The 17,705-nt window shown below is 42.7% G+C and overlaps 1 protein-coding gene across 1 annotated transcript; it reads right to left on the reverse strand.

The window, feature by feature from the left end:
• Window positions 1-498: 498 nt before the first annotated feature.
• Window positions 499-17,548, reverse strand: fra10ac1 (FRA10A associated CGG repeat 1). The gene is made up of 14 exons (XM_023842369.2): window positions 17,452-17,548; window positions 15,060-15,139; window positions 14,287-14,376; window positions 14,164-14,209; window positions 13,524-13,600; window positions 12,382-12,465; window positions 11,529-11,613; window positions 9,975-10,020; window positions 5,580-5,693; window positions 4,795-4,837; window positions 4,588-4,691; window positions 4,219-4,266; window positions 3,489-3,588; window positions 499-2,809 (listed from the first exon to the last, which is right to left on the reverse strand). Exons 1-14 carry the CDS (start codon window positions 17,491-17,493, stop codon window positions 2,767-2,769), a joined length of 1,002 nt encoding a protein of 333 aa, XP_023698137.1. The 5' UTR covers window positions 17,494-17,548; the 3' UTR covers window positions 499-2,766.
• Between the last annotated feature and the right edge of the window lie 157 nt (window positions 17,549-17,705).

Here is a 17,705-nt window from a genome sequence, read left to right on the forward strand (position 1 = left end):
GATGAACGAACATCTTCAAATAAATAGCCAAATGAGAAAAGATTAATACATATGGAAACATGGGCAGTAATCACAGTAACTGCGGTGATTTTCACAGCTATCTGGATATAAATATCATGTAAATAAAATAAGTACGCATTTACGCTGTTACCACAATCAATTGTCGCACGTATCATTTTTAAAGGTGAACACATACTTGCGTATCAGTTATGTCAATCCCTGGTCCCAATCAACTATTCCCTTTAAGTGTTGTTTTCTTTGAAATCATTTCAAGACTTAGCAAGTAAGTCCTATTAAAACTAGAAAAGCACTGAGGTCGACAGTTGCGCTGCCATAAACAGGAAAGCTGCCATGTTGTTTAAAGGTCTCCCTCTCGTTTAACCCCCGGGAAAGAGGGGGTAATCCAATAAAAGGAGCCTGAAATGACTTAGCTAGCACCATGTTCCAAGAGCTACTCAGAAAACACCTCAGATAAGAATCCCACAATCAGATAACGTATAAGCGTACATTTTGCGGGCTGTCATCCGATTTATTGTTCAGCAATAATTTTAACATGCTTGTGTATTGATATACACACCAACACACACACACACACATACAAAAACATGTGTGTGCATCAATATATGCTTGTACACTGTAGAGAATTTGCTGTTCTGTGGCTTGTAAAATATGTATGGGTTTCTGTCATAAAATGTAAACCGAATAATGGATCAAATAAAGGTCTTGTTGAAGACGCTTGCCCATCTCTGCCACCTGTGTGGCACCCAGAGGCCTCCGGGCATCTTTCTCCACCTTCAATGGTGGTGTCACGCCATTAAACAGAGCGCTGTGCTGAGGTCTGCCTGTTACACAACAGCCGTAGGGGTTAACGGGAGATCCAGCAGTAAGAATGTGGCCCCCTGGTGGCCTTTTCGTGGTGAATGGATTACCTGTTAAAGCTGGATCAAAAAGGGCAAAGAAGATCAGGCAGGGGAAAGAGACACGAGTCCAGAAAGTACAAACCCAGACCAGGATTTTGTTTCAACCAACCAGTTGAGTATAAAGAGTCACATTCACAGAGTACTCAACTGGTTGGTTGAAACAAACTACACACCTCTGGTATCTTAGCAGGGCAGATCTTCTTCCATAACTGGCTGCTCTCTGCCACTGGCACTGGACTGGACTCATCCAGTGCTCACATACCCTAGACACCAAATTCAGTGTTTCCCAACCCGGTCCTCAGGAACACTCAGACCAGCTCCAAAAGCGTGGACTGTCTAGGAGACCCCAAGGACTAGGTCAGGAATCGCTGACCTAATTCACTCTTGTTTAATAATAATCAATCCTTTATTGTCCCCGTGGATATCGTCCACCTCCCTCAACTTGCTCTTTGTAGAGCAAGCTGCCCACAAAGGGCAGCCACCTGTTGGGGCACCCAGGGAGCTGGGGGTTAAGGGCCACACACTGCTGGTCCATATACATCACTGGGGCAATGAAACAGTTAAATGAACAGAAGAGCAAAATAGATGTTATATAAAAGAAATTAATAATGTTCCGGAACACAAAATGTATTTATTGATTAATGGGCCTAGTTTCCGTTATATAATTCTTTCGGACTATGATACATTTAAGCACTAACTCTTGTCCTGACCAAAAACAATCCTGCAAAATTTTTTTACTTAATTTAAAAATTTTACTTAAATGTCATCTTGGCCATGGGCCAGTAGTTGTATAACTCTGAGGGAAATGGACAATCTATTCCATCATGTCATTCAGGTATGACTAGAAGAGCTAAGTACTGCATCTTAAACATTGCAGTGCTGTCAGGTTCTCGGGCATTAACGGCCTCCATCCTGACACAGCAAAAGTAGCATCACTGTTGGATGTTCTGCTGATCTCCATGCCTTTCTGCTGCTGGAAGGGATACTTCAGTTAGTCTGTAGCGGCTTCCTGTACTGACAGGTAATTGTATCACAGCCTTGGCTGGGTCCACAGGCAACTCATTTCCTTACACTTACTGGGAAACTAACAGCATCTGAGGTGAACTGGGCGGAGCCTAGTGTGAGTGGGCGGGACATGTGCTCAGTTTGTGAGCAGACTTTGTCCGAAGACTTCACGAGTGATTAAGATGCTCTTCCTTATTTTGTCTGGGGCCGGACTGTTCAGGCATTCTTTATGCAAGCTCATAAAACTCGGCCAAAAACATGCCAATTCCCGAAAGACTACACCTCACACTAATACGCACACACAGCTTCACAGACGTGTATGCACGCATATTTATATAACTGCATTTATATAACTTTGTGAACTGAGCAACGTGATTCTGCCTGAGGAATGCGGCAATCTGCCAAGACCAATTGGAAAACTGGATATTTCCAGCACAAGTCAAATTAGTGGAGAATGTTTTATTATGTTTTACGACAGGGGTTCCTGTTAGCTTTGGCTTTGGAGGCAAGTTGTTTCAGCCAAGATGGATGGCTCTTAACCTCCTGCTCGCCCTCCTCCGCCTGAAACTCCAGCAATTTCCAGAGAGCTCAAGCTAAGAAGAGCGTAAAAAGAAACAACCTCCACTTCTACGAGCTAGTGACGGAGAAGCCACGTTACTGCATATCTAGAGGGAAAAGGAGCAGATTAAGGTGTTATTTCATTCCTGGACAGCAAATTTTCATTTGGTGATGCTGGTGATTAATAACACAATGGACATTATATACAGTGTCTTGTGTACAAGCATAAAAATGCAGAACAAAATCTGAAGTTTGCTCTCCACAAAAATACTTCAAAAGGACTTCAAAGGAACATGTCCTCAAAGTAGTCATCGAATTCCTCCTCCCTAAAAAAAAGGGAAAAAAAGACTTATTAAAACATCCTCGCTCTGAAATCTAAACTAAAAGAAAAACATGTTGAATAGTATAAACAAAGCGCAATTTTAAATCTGAAATTTACTCTCCTCTCTACTTTATGTATACAAAAGGTATATTTAATGGTACTGGGATTCACACTTATTGCCATGTCAAAATGTTATACACAGAAAAAGTTATTGTGGTAACACATTCTATGGATGTCATGTTTATAAGAATCTATGAACACATTCATAACACATAATGCATTCATAAACCATTATAAACATGGCTATAAATATTTATATAAAGGTGTAACATATTATAGCCATGTTTATTATGCATTATGAATGCACTATGGCTACCTCACAGTGTAGTGTAAAGCATGCGTCAATTCTTATTCTGACCATTATAATGCATTATGAAGGTATCTACAGTGTAATATATATGAGTTTCATTGGAGCTTATGAAATATTATAATCAACACTACAATGCCTTATGTCTGTCAATAGAAGATGCTGTAATGCTTTATTAATTCTTATACTGACCATTATAATGCATTATGAAGATATCTACCTTACAGATGACAGCTTTAATGTTACTGTTATTGTTAATGACTGATAAATATTACCGTGACAGGATTTGTGTTGCGTAGGTCTGCATGAGACTTACCTCGACTTCTCCTCTATGCTGGGCGCTGGACCCTTCCAGTGGTCTGTCTCTGAAGAGGCTTCATCTTCCTCAGCCTCCACCTCCTCACTAGACGCTGGGTCTGCAGCAGGAAATACTTTGTTGGGATACACCTGGCCTGTCATGGCATGGAGTGACAGCTAATCCTACCACAGTCCTCTGATCCTGCACATATTTTATCAGGCCCGACCGAAGACTGACCTGAATGACCTCTAAGCCAGTAAGCACAGGTATGCTTTGCAAATGGTGCTTCTAGAGCAGTGCTTCCCCACCCAGTCTTTGGGACCGCCCAGACAGTCCATGTTTTTGCTCCGTTCCAGTTCCAGGTATAAACCGTGGACCGTCTATGGCTCCTCAAGGACGGGATTGGGAGGCACTGCTCAAGAAGAACCCTGCTCTTGTATACTGAAGAAACGGGTCACGTTAATGAGTAATGGATAATATTTATCACACTCCCAGCAAAGCACAGCAATTAAGCCACGGGGGGCTTAGAAAGGGCAGGAAGTAAAACAAGAAACGTACGGCATTATCATTCCAGAGCTCAACACATTAGTGTTCAGTCGCACACCATCAGGAATTTAGCCAGTAAAAAAGCAGATGTTCTTGAAGGACTATCTCTACATTGTTCTCTGTTCTCTATGAGGTTACTACAGTTCATACAGACATATTCAGACAATAGTCCTCATTGGTGAAGATTTTGGATATAGTTTACCTTTGTTGGAATCTTCAGAGTCCTCTGAGCTTGTGGTGGTAGAATGTTCTGTGTGGGAAATGAATATGTGACAGTAAGTTTGCTTCGTGGATGTCAAGGTAGATGGCAGAAAAAGACGACTGCTTTTGTCGCAATAGAGTAAGTATCTGAAGGAAGAAAAAAATAATACGGAGGAGGAAGAAGAAGGAGGAGGCGAAGAAGAAGAAGGATGAAGAGGGGGAGAAAAAGGAGAAGAGAAGGCGTGAAAGGAGAAAAACAAGCAGATAAATGAGAAAAAAAGAAGAAGAAGAATAATGAGCACCACAAAACTGCAATAATGTGATACAGTCAGCATCTGAGTTAAGGGGAGCTGAGATAACAATGTCCTGCCTTTGCTCTTCCTCCTGCGCTTCTTCTGCCGGGATGATTTGGCAGTTTTCGACTCCCCCTTCACTTCGGCTTTAATCCTCTTTTTAGCTTTGAATTCCTTTCTCCTAAAAAGGAAATTAGGAAGTTTCACATAGTAGTAAAGCTTTTTTTTTCGAGAATGCATTAAGACGAGCAGTGTGTCACGTTAAAATAAAAATGAACACCTACTTGTGATGATAGTTAAGTTTGTAGGAGCACTCGGGGCAAAGTCCTGAAAGTGAGATCTGTCGGTCAGTGCTGGTGTCGGACATACGGTGTGAGCGATACAAAAAATCCACACAGCAAAGAAGAAATGATTTATAACAAGCAAGAAGATATGTTAGACATTTAGATTTATTTATGAAAAGTGGGATAGACGTGCACTGGATGAACAGTCACAGAAGATGGTCTTGTGGTATATCAGAAATTTTGAAGTTGAGCTTAAGCGTTGCTCTGTTAATTTCAAAAGTCAAAATGTTGAAAAGCATGAAAAGATAATGAACTTTCTCAGCAGCCAGCATCTGAAAACCCTGGAATATCAACAGCGAATAAGTGTGTCATACAGAATCAGTCAATAGTGTGGACACATCTACTGCTATCAACTCTTTTTCAACAAGATAACAAGTCCAAGCACACCTCACAGTTACGTAGTAAGTATTATCTTGTGAATATGGAATAGTGCTGTGGCAGAAGACCTGGTCCCCACAATCCCCTGATCTAAACCCTACAGAGCTGGTTTGGGATGAGTTGGATCAAAGAGTCCACTGTTCTTGTGGAAACTCCTTCAGGACTATTGCAGAAGTATTATAGGTGGCAACATCTGGAAGCTGTCTGAAAGATTGCCAAGGGTCTACAAGTAAGTGTGTACAGAATTTTGACTGGGTCTGTCCAAATGGTGGTAATAGGGACAGCTATCCCCACTATCGAATGTGCCATGCTGGGATGTTTGATCCGTGGGCATCGAGGCGACATACTCAGTTTCACAAGCGCGTTCCTCTTCTCCCCCTGCTCCACATAGGCAAAGTTCACCTCCCAGCTTTTCAGGCCTTCCTTCTGTTCACAGCGTTTGTTCCCACAGAAGAACTGGCCTGCAACAAGGATAGGGTTAACTCCGCTGGCGGGGAACCCAAACGGCCTGACAATCGGCACTTTGATACGTGAGCTGTCTCACGTTGTTTTGAAACCTAGCAGAGTTCCAAAGAGGCCACACAGGCAGTGCTCAAACAGTACATGCATCAGTCAAAAACAGTCAGAAAAAAAAACTGCAAAATGACATATTGTGTGTTGACAAGCCAACCACTGCTCAGCAAAGAGGAGGAGTGGTCATACATGGAAGCCAAAAAACAGGGCTAGACGGACAGGAAATTCTGAAGAATGGTGTTACTAAGCACAGTTCAGGGCACACAGTATGACAGGATTCTAAGAAGGAATGAAACCATTAGGAGGTAAAGGGTGACCCTACTCCATATTGTGTCATTCATGTCACTCTAACGTGTGGGTGTTTCCTATATTTTTTCCCTGTTTATATCGTAACTTTTCCTACATTAAATAAGCAGCATCACATAAAAACTTGATTGAATCTGTCTAATATGGACTAGTTACAGCGCTATGTGGAGAAGTAGAAATACTCTGTACATTAGCATTAGCAGGAAGACATTAGCAAGAAGGTCATGGTGAAGGTCCCTTTGTGGGTGAACACGGCAGAGAATGCTAATGCTAACATTATCGCAATCGGGGCTGTCGTGCCGGACCCCGCTCGGGCGGGATGGGGAGCTCCCCGAAGTGGCGCCAGCCGTACCTTGGTTCTACTTTTGTGCTAATTCTATGCCGATCCTTAACCCGCCTATCGACGGGTTTAGCTACAGCAGGTTTACGGGGACATCCTCCAGATTGCCGAGGCTGGAGGCCCAGAACAGTGGGGGGGGGAGTAAGTGCGTCATGAGCAGTTTCCCTCTGCCAGGGTTTCCCCCACCCACTGTGCCGCGGCGTGAGAACCCCCAGGCCCCCGCCACTATTTTCACGTGCAGAATTGCTTCGGGCAGGCTGACAAGTGGCCCTATTCACTTTCCCTGACAACAGAGAATGTCCCTGCTGCTGACCGCTGCTGGAGGGGGTAGCCTTTACCACAGATGCCAGCCACATCTGCACAATCTTCCCTTTGTGCCCCAGGGAAGCACAGCAGTAAGACAAGTGCTGTCTACCCGGGGGAAAATGATCGTCATATTATCAACACTCCAGATTGCAGCGCAACAATCAGTCGGCTGCAACGGTCCGTTGAACTTGAGGAGTTTGTTGATCCAGTGTTGTGACATCGATCATGTGCGCAAAGACAGTATTTGGTATCACTTCTCCCTCAACGATCTGCCTGTCTGCCCAAGATTTCCGCGGCCATTCTTAAAAGTTTATAGTTTTTGCGACCTACTTCTTGGGAATTCGCTTCCAGCGCAAACACCAGTTATCAAACAGCCCTATTTAGCTCTGTTAAATATCTACCAGGAACCGGACATCACGACCTCATGGGGCACCGGTTTATCAGCTGAAGAGATGGAGCGGCATTACCCCACGTGGCGATCTAGGGGTGCTGAGGCACAGGCTCCGGCCAATTATCCCATCTCAGCGGTGACGTATTTCAGCTACAAGCCTAGTCTTGCTGAGCCCCTAACCGTCACGCATCCCCTTCAGTCTGCTCTTGTGGACTACGTTTAATGGAAATGGCTCTCAGTAACTGATGAAATGGGTTAGGGTAAATCTCGGTCGCATCTTAAATCTCAAGAGAACGGTGGAGGGACTCCCAGTGACACATTTTACATTTCAGTAAGTCGAGGCCACGATTCACAGCTTAGAGATTAAGGGCTGAACATGGTGGGAGTGTGGGGGGGCTGAGGCTTCCCTGGAGTCCAGCTTCCTGCGGATCACGACTGTATGAAAACAGTGTCATGTCACGGTTCACGGTCACGGATTCGGCACTCGCTAGCGGTCAGCCGGCAGCTGGGCCCCACGGGGGAGATGCGAGGGACAGGTGAGAGTTTTGGGCCGCAACCAAAGCACCCTCCCCCTGTGCCGACGGCCAGGGCTAAGCCGGGAAAGCGAGGCCCTGGAAAGGCAGTCCGACAGATGGCACGCGGATGTCGGCGCTAAGCCCGGAGCGGGGAGTAGCGTCTGGGGAAGCCAGGCGAGCAGGAGCACTGAGGCCCGTTCGGCGTTACAAGGAGTGCTGTGAGAGGCGTGGCTGTCCACCGCTGAAGGGATTTCCACTAGCTAACCATGCTTAATCTGCTCGGCCCTTTGCGCCACTCAGCAGGGGTATAGCTAGCCCTGGTGAGAGAGGGCACTCGCTATTGGCCTGAGAGGGGGGAGGGGCAGCACACAAATAATAAGCTAGCACGTCTTCACGTAAATACAGCTATTTCATCGGAAAGTCTGTTCCTGGCGATACGTGTAATCCTTCCCATTGGTATTTGTTATTTTTCTCACATTATAACAGAAGTTTTGCATATAATGCATATACTCTTCTCTTTGACGGTTCCATTCTTGTACCAACTTCAGTTTTATTGACGTAAAACTACGTTCAGATGATATGTTTTAATCTAATAGGGCCATGCCTGGACCTTATAGAAAGGACACCCCAAAAATGCACAAATTGAAATCAGAACACATTCATTTCACAGACATAGGAAGCTAATGCCAGCAAAATATATACTAATCCTGGTGGGGCACAGATAATCAGCCCTAAGTAAAATTCTGCCAACACTTAGTTACTAAATATTCAAACGCGTGAGATGGACTGAATGTCCTGATTGCGCTTGTAACACTTTCTGTGTTCCTGTTTTGCATTTAGAGATGAGATGAGTTCCTGCCCAGAAGCATCAGCAGGCAGTGATCTGTGGCCACGACACCACAGTAAGCAGGAAGGCTGGTCCATACTTAACACGCCATAAATATTCGTTATGGAGTGACCTGCAGAGCGCTTCCACTGTGTGCCCTTTGTCAGGGTTAGGGTCACTTCTGGGTCCAAGCCCGGCTTCAGTTTACTATATTATATTATTTGATCTACTAAAAAAGTCAATTTTTTTAGCTATCAATAAAATATTGAGTTCATTTGTAATTTTCAGTGGCATGGAAAAACACTATATACATACTTGCAGCTGAATTTACAGCCTAGATTTTCTTTAAATGTCAATACTAATCCTATGAAAGGTATGGTCTTTTTTTCGGAAACCACAGAATTGTGTCCGGGGTAATACTGCCATCTAGTGGATGGAGCATTTTGAGGTAAATTTCCGCGGTAACATTGCCAAGGCTCTCACGGGTCTTGTGTTTCATAACTGCGGCTGTTCACCATGTTTACACTGCATTAATATCATACTAATTAATGCACACTAATATTTATGGCTTAGTGTAGTGAAGTAAAACCAATCTGCAAAATCAGTTATGTAAAATTATAAAAACAAAACTTATTTTCATAATTATGTTATTATTTTTCTTTACAGATGACTACAAAAAGGCCAGCCCGCTCAACGCCTCTCTGTAACTACGGTTTGCCATGTAAGATACATCTAAATTTATCCTGTACTCCACATGACCGCTCATATGAATGCTTGTTCGGCAAAAAAGATACTAATGGCTTTTTGGACAACTGCGAAATGCACGTCCCAGATGAAAGGGAAACAGCATTCGTAACACCAGAGCTTGTGTTTCCTCCTGAAGATCATTAGTACCTTAAACGTTTAGCGCCCCATAACATCCTTATTCTAAATTTCATGAAAAAACTGTGCAACTGAGAAATGTTGTCACTGACTTGTTATACATCAAATTAAAACATAAGGAACCCTGATTAACAGGACACCTTTGTTCTACCACAGTAAGGCATAGTACATAAGATCATAAGATTCTGGTGGGGTGGTTGGGTGGGATTACATCACATTTAAATCATTGCCAGGCAAAGTATTATAATAGGCATCTTTCCTTTCAGGTGAGTAAATTATTCATTTATTTCATTTAATTTAGACAGATATTTCAAATGAACAAAGATCTAAACATTTTGTTTCAGTTATAGCACAAATAACCATTGTGGGTCACAATGGTGATTTTTCACCTGTAAAAGTAACTATCACAGTGCTGAAATGTCTGATAAACATTTTACATTAACCATAAAATTTGAGGATATTTACACGAGCCCCATATTTCAAAATGAGAGGGTCTGGGGCGGTACAGACCCCAACTCAATCAAAAGGAACTTCCTGATAAGGAAATTCTACGCCGTCCTAGATTACTGTGACCCCTACCGGCAAGTCCCCGCAAGGAGTCAATGGACTCTGATGCTGCATACTGAGAAAACACAAAGGAAACTCAATGAAACCGGTCTTTACCTTTTCCTGAGACGACTTCGTTTTCCGTCCTCCACCGGAAGCCAAACTGGCAGGAGAAACAGATACACGCCTTTTATCTCACACAAATGACAAAAAGAAAAACATTTAATGCCGATCCAAAACAAAGCTTATTACTGCTATACAGTCAGCATTCCAAGACACCCACTTTAGACCAAGAAAAGAAATAAGAAAAAAATAAGAATTTCTACTGGTATTTATTTTGAAATGGACTGTAACTGGACTACATATTCTGCAAATACAGTTATCCATCGACTTACGTGTTCCGGTTACGGTTTCATTCTGTAAGTGAGGCTGTAAGTCAATCTACACATACACTATATGGCCAGAAGTATGTAGACGCCCCAATTAATCAGAGAACATAAGAACATAAGAAATTTACAAACGAGAGGAGGCCATTCGGCCCATCCAGCTCGTTTGGGGAGAACTTAACTAATAGCTCAGAGTTGTTAAAATCTTATCTAGCACTTTGAATTTCCTATTCAATCCAAACACACTGCTGACACAGATGAGTAATTAAGCACACGGTCATGCAATCAATCTGCAGATACGTGGCTATTGTACAGGATAGGTTAGCGACCGTCCACTTGGCATCATCAGAGGACACCGTCTTTCCAACAAGTCAGTTTGCCACATTTCTGCCCTGCTAGATCTATCCAGGTGAAACACAAGTGAAGTGATCGTGAAGGAAAAAACATCTCAGAGCAATTTGTGAAGCGGTCTGCCACACAAGCTCACAAAAAGGGACCTGATCAACCAACATCGATGCCCAAACTGAATGGCAGCAAAACCAGAAATGTTCCCACACACAATGGAAATCTTTGCCAGAAAAGTAGAGGCTATTTAACCAACAATGAACTGACCAACTTCATATTGATATCCCTGGTTTCGTAATGAGATGCTGGACAAGCTGGTGTCCACATGCTTTTGGCCATATAGTGTATCTCCATTTTTATAGGCAAGATGTCAATTATCTCTCAATAAATTGTATTAAGGCTCTTATGGGACATAAGTAAAATCGGACGTCTCTCAATAGGACACAGGTTGACGGATGACTGATGAACGCATTAACAGTCACAAATACAGCAATAGCCCATCTATCCTCCATCAAGCAGCTTATCCAAGTTCTAGAGGCACCTGGAGCCAATCCCAGGCACTATAGGGCACGAGGCTGGGGTACACCCTGGTTGGAATTCCAGTCCTTGGCAGGACACAGACTCACACACTATGGGGGATTTAGGGACACCAATTAGCCCAACTACAGGTCTTTAGACTTCAGGAGGAAAGCAGAGTATCTGGAGGAAACCCACTCAACATGGGAATTACATGGGAATTACATGTAAAGGCCACACAGGATTCGTATCCCCAATCCTGGAGGTCTGATGCAGCAGTCTCTCCTTCAATATTACAAAAAAGCTGGTGTAAAATGCATTAAAAATGTACATTTCTACATGCTTAACAAGGTAAAGAATTTTTAAAAAATGTCAGTGTTGAATGATTCAAAAGGGGAGTTTTTTAAGGCGACTGCATGCCCACCTTGTTTTCCTTGTATCTGCTAAGGTCAGATATACAGTACTCCTTAAACAGCTTATCGTAGTACTTTTTTGCCAGATCTTTCTCCCTGAAGAGAAAAAAGAAAATAACACTTTAGTCATAAAGGAAGAACAAGAACATAGGAACAGAAAAGTAAAAGCAGATATTAATCCATTTATCCATCCATCCTGGACAGGGTCACAGGGGGTGTGGGTCCTATTTTAGGCAATATTTATGCATTTATAATCTCCTATTTACATCCTGGAATGGGTGACTAGTCCAAAAACTCTGTTTTGCACATTGCCAATAATCTTTGAAGAAAGAAAGTGGTAATGGGCTTTCAGAATGAAAATCTATTTTAAGCAGAACATTCGGGTAATTTTACTGATACAGACAGAAATGCTGGAGTATGGAGTATCTGAAACACACAGGCGGCAGAATGGCCTGCAGCAGCAGTATGTAAATACTGCACAGTAAGCAGGACTCCAGGGAGTGCAGTACTCAGTAAGCAGGACTCTGACGAGGGCAGTACTCAGTAAGCAGGACTCTGACGAGTGCAGTACTCAGTAAGCAGGACTCTGACGAGGGCAGTACTCAGTAAGCAGGACTCTGACGAGGGCAGTACTCAGTAAGCAGGACTCTGACGAGGGCAGTACTCAGTAAGCAGGACTCTGACGAGGGCAGTACTCAGTAAGCAGGACTCTGACGAGTGCAGTACTCAGTAAGCAGGAGTGTACTACATAGGCGAAGCAGAGGCTGGAAAGCCTAACTAAGCAGTGAGACATGGCTCCCCAGCCAACCTCCGGCCTAGAGTGTCATGTCCGTTTTGCCGCCTGGCCTTCCAGTGCTGCCTTACCATGTCATGTCCTCGTGGTCTTCTTCCCTCCAGAGAAATCGATGGTTCTCTCTGACGACATCGAAGTCTGTCTTGTCATTGACCCTAAAATACAACAGCGCAACATAATATTCATTTATGAGTTTCTTTTTTTAATCAATCAATAACGTTGCCTATTTTTACAAGCAGCTGAGGGCAGACAGAGCTACGCAAATAGGCTCGTTCCGTTCCCTCGTCACATCAGAATCTGTTTGTTGGGCACAAATCCAGTTCCTTAAGAGTTACACCTCATGCAGAGATTTCACTGAAAGTTCTTCAAACTTACATTGCATAATTAATATGAGTCTAAGCTGTGCTCGTTCTCAGCAAAGGGGATATTTAGTACAGGGAGTCCAATCGTCTCCATTTCATTATTCTAAGAAATATCTATATCTGAGACGGACTCTGTGTGACTAAATGTTGATCTGAAGCATACTGCAAGGCATGGACAAAATCAGTCCTTATTCTCCTTAATCTTGTCAAGATCAATTTAAAACATGCTGGGTTTTCCTCCCTGACAATATAATGACTTGAACAAGTGACCCATCTTGTAAATGCTTATGCAGCACAGGGGTTGGGGGGGGGGCTTCTTTCCCAGACAGCATGGGGCACAAGATAAGGGTACCCCCCTAAACAGGGTACCCCCCTAAACAGGACAAACACACACATACATACACAGGACAGTATGGAGTGTATGGTTGAAGTCTACACATTTCACATGACTGCTGCTTATTTTGACCAATCCACTTCTGTTTCCTAAAGCAAAATTTATTTCATAGGACTTTTTGTACCCATCATTGTGAGATAAAGATTTTAACAGGATGTTCTCAGAAAGTAGATGTATTTGGGGCACTGCCCTGTACTAAGTAGTTATAGAAGATTTCTGGATGGATGGATGAATGTATGGATAGATGGATGGTTCTCATAAAAGATCAGCACTGTAGTCATACTTGGGGTTCAGCCCTGTACTGTATAAATTGTTTTAAATGATGGGGATGGATGGATGGATGGATGGATGGATACTCAGGGGCATAACAACAACTCATGAGTCACATTCTAACTTATGTATACATCAATGGCAACACACCATTAATAATGACAGGAGATTACAGAGCTTAACTTACACAGAGCGCTTGAAGTCCGTCATCTTGCCACCATAATACATTATATAGTCACCGACAAACTTCTTGTGTCTCTCAAACTAGTGTCTCTTAAATCAAGGAGAACACAGAACGCAGCACTTGGAGAAGATCCCAAAGCTGCCAAAACATACGCCCACGCGGAGATAAAGAGCTGCACACCAGACACCTGACTGGCAGGTAATAAACCCCCCCGCTTAGAAGCTGTTTACTTCTCCAGAATCTCTTCCCTCAGCGTGACTGTTTAGCCTGTCTTTCCTCTGACATTATCTCACAGTAATAAAAACAGGTCTCCATTTATCGGCTTCGCATAACTAAAAAAGGCTTTTTCAAGCATCGCAGGCAGGACAATGTACCTGAGTAGTGTGTGCTGGCACAGATGAGCACTTAAAGTAAACAGCACTTTGGTTTCTCAAGGGAGAGGAATTACATAATGTTAATGTATCATAACCTCTCCGGCGTTAGCGGAGGCCCAACTTACATCCTTCGCTGTTGCGAGAAATTTATGTCAAGACTTGTCTCTCGTTTTCATTTACATAGATCTGAGGCAGCCCTAAGCTTACAGGGTGTAGCCTCAAATTGGACAAAAAAAATACAGAAAAAAATATTTGGTGGTGGAGGATACGGCATTCATCGAAATCAGGTGATGGCGTCTGTTCCTGGCTTCCTCCCTGCCAAAAGAACACAGGTCGAGTCAGGCATTGATCAGGGTCCCGACTGCGCCCCCCAATCCCCAAAACTCTTGTACCTGTCCCATTCTTCAGCAGCCAAGCTCTTGTGGGCCACCTTTGTGTGCTTGCCCTGCTGGAACGGCTTCTGCAGCAACTCATCGTGTCTCCTGTCATCAAATAGACACAGCGGGATGAACTTAACCGAACACAGTTGACCCTTTGGCACTCAACGACCGGACTGTGAACGTAGATCTATCTTGCGGTTACACTAACGTAGGTAATGGGCCCAGAAGTTTGGTTCCACCCATTCCATCAACCCAGATAATCTACAGTAATGCTCCGAGCGATGAGGGATCTGCTTGGAATGACACCCTATTATAGCCATCGTATACACCAGTGCTTAATGCATTACACTGCGTACCAATTCCACAGTACTGACTGTGTTCGGACTGCTCCTTGTGCAGACCTGCCACTACAGAGAGCCATGAGATTAAAAGTCTCTGTTTACTGCCTGCAAAGTCATTTTCTGCTTTTTGTTTTTTGGACGCAACACTGTAACATTGAGTAAGAAAACGGCATTATCCAGAGCGTTTCCATGAGAGATGAGTCAGAAGCGGACTAAGCCAAGTAAAACACACATCTCTGTGGGAACTGTGGGGGGGCGGGGGGGGGGGGGAAACAGCAGATCACCTTTCATTAAAAAGTCCCCAGACTGCTCCTAAGAAAAACTGCGCAACACACGCGCATCTTTTTCCGGAATTTCGTTCTCAGATACTCAAACAGAAACTGACGTGCCCAAGAGCTATAAAGGATTCTGAGTTGAAGTGATGATGTCACGCCCAAAACTCACCGTTTCTTTCCATGTTGGGATGTCCCTCCCGTGTTCTCGTCATCGCTGAAATCGGAGTCATACCCTCCTCCCCCATGCACCTGAAAGAAATCGCCGTTACTAACATGCGGTCTCTGGTGTAGCAGCTGCTTTATGTGTCAGGGAAACAACCGTGTGAAAATATGCTCCCTTGAAAAGTGTGAGACACAGAGGGTCATTTGCCAGCAGCGTCCTGCTTTAGATCTATATATGGTCAGCCGGTGGTAGAATTATTTCACATTTCATAACGGGAGCTAATCCTTTACCCTTAAGCTGGGTTTTTAATTATAACAGGAAAGATGTAGTGATAGACAACATTTAAATTCATCTTAGACAGGATTCAAATATTACTAAAGCAATTTGTGGTCAAAAGTTGTTAGATCAGATTAATCAAAATCACACAATGTATCTGAGCAGTAACAATATTGCGCAGTAACAATAAAGATCTGATGTATTAATCAAAGAACTGGAACGACACAAGGGCCAGCCTACATGCTATTATTTTGTGTTTGACAGTATTGTGGAAATTTTAATGAATGAAAGAGGTCAATGTGGGCCTGTTCAGTCATCTGCAGAGGTGATTCACAGAGTAGTCAGCTATTTAGTCAGCACTCTGGCAAAGCAATGGAAATGCAACACCATGGCCAGGGGGCCAGAGGGACACACGAGGACCTGAAGGTCTGAAGGTCAGAGCAGCACAGAGCTCTGGAATCCTGACTCTGTATATGACCTTTCTGCAGCACTACAGCATAGGCTGCAGATGCACTTTCCAAAAGAAAAAATAATAGTAAAAAATATATGCAGCACTTTCATTCAAACCTCTAGCTCATTGAAAACTTGTTGAATATTTTCTTAAAGGACGTATGCTTTCTTAGTGCTTTTTGCTATATTTTAGCCATTGATTTTAAAGTCTCGAGAATGACCATATGGTCCAATCATATTTCATATATATGTAGCACTGTATACCAACTGATCTATTGATCCATACCAATCATTCTCATGAACGAGACTAAAATGATGAGGTTTGGATGTTTTTTCTTCTCTGTTACAGTCATTAACACAAACCAAATAGATGAATTCAATTGTGACTGAATGAAAATTCTGCAAATCTTATACAAAATACAGGATTCATGTTATTATACACAAGCCCATCATTATGTGAAGTTTCAGACTCACAGTACAATAGAACATATGTAAACTTATTGTCACTGAAAAAGAGATGCTCCAATACAACCATACATTAATGTACATGTTAGCCATAAAATGTATTACACTGATATTATTCAAGCCTCTGGAATTGTTCAATATGCAGATTCAGCTTAACTGTATAAACAATACATTTCTATTTAGTTCTATTTTAAAAGCTTCAATAAAAAATACCTACAGTACTGGCCTTAATTACACAGCATAATAATATGAGCTAATCTAAACTAATGATTTCTTATATAATGGCGGAAACGGACACTACACAAAACGACAGATCTCCTGTTTCCATCTTGATTCTACTTGATTGCTTAAAATAGACTGCTGTAGGTGCAAAGTCAGGCAACTGCATCACTTCCGTGGCCTCAAATGTCTAACAGGGAGCAAGTTATATTACATACTCAACCACGTCCTTTTTCTATCATGGAAATTTACAGCCACAGAAGTTGTCACTGGACCAAATATATACAACTGACACCATACGAGAAAAGCTTTTATCACGTTCCAGCAGATTAAATAATGCATACAGACATAACTAGACAAATGAAAATAGAACAGAATAGAATAGATATTTTATTCATCCCGTGGCGGTCTTTTCGCTTATCCCATCTTGCTTTCTGTGTCACAAACAGACAGATATACAGGTCTGAGTGAAGCTTGGGGTCACAGCGCAGGGTCGGCTGGCGTCCGGCGCCACTTGCTCGGGGGCTCAATGATGGCATCACCGTTAGCACAGAATCCTAACCCGCTATGCCACACACCACCGTATAAGATTCACTATGTATTTATATTGTCGCCATAAAGCTATAATATATCGCCTTTCAAATGGTTTTATTCCAAGACGACTGACATTTTACAAAGAACAATATTTTTCAAAGAACAGAACTGCAACATATTTTGCTAATGTTATACAAAAAACAAGTCAACAACAACACGAGTGCTTAGTCGTGTTCAATAAGAAAACAATAATATTCTTACTAATTTATAAACAGAGATGAACAAGGGAAGAAATTATGTGGCTTAATGACTTGAACTAATCAGTTAGGTGCCTTCGTACTGCGTTTATGAGAATTTGCTACATATTTCCCAGTGCTCGGTGCTAATATTCGAAATTACTGTCATTTTGCTCCATATAATGAATCCAAAACCGCAAACAATGAGGGGAAACTACCTTGACAAGATTGAGATCACTCGCATCCATGATCTCTCGCATCGATGGGGATCCTTGTTTTCATGAAAAATAGCGGCGCGTCTTTATGACGTCACTACGCCAAACGGACCAATACAACCACAACCTGACCCAGGATCAGTTATTGCTCTTTGCACAAAATCATCCAGCTCTGAACAACAGCTGAATAATCTGATTTATTATCAGTTGTTTTCAGCAGACACTATTATTAGCTTTTAATTAAGCGACCCTCAGAA

Source organism: Paramormyrops kingsleyae, chromosome 20 (assembly GCF_048594095.1).
Source record: "Paramormyrops kingsleyae isolate MSU_618 chromosome 20, PKINGS_0.4, whole genome shotgun sequence".
Taxonomy (NCBI): domain Eukaryota; kingdom Metazoa; phylum Chordata; class Actinopteri; order Osteoglossiformes; family Mormyridae; genus Paramormyrops; species Paramormyrops kingsleyae.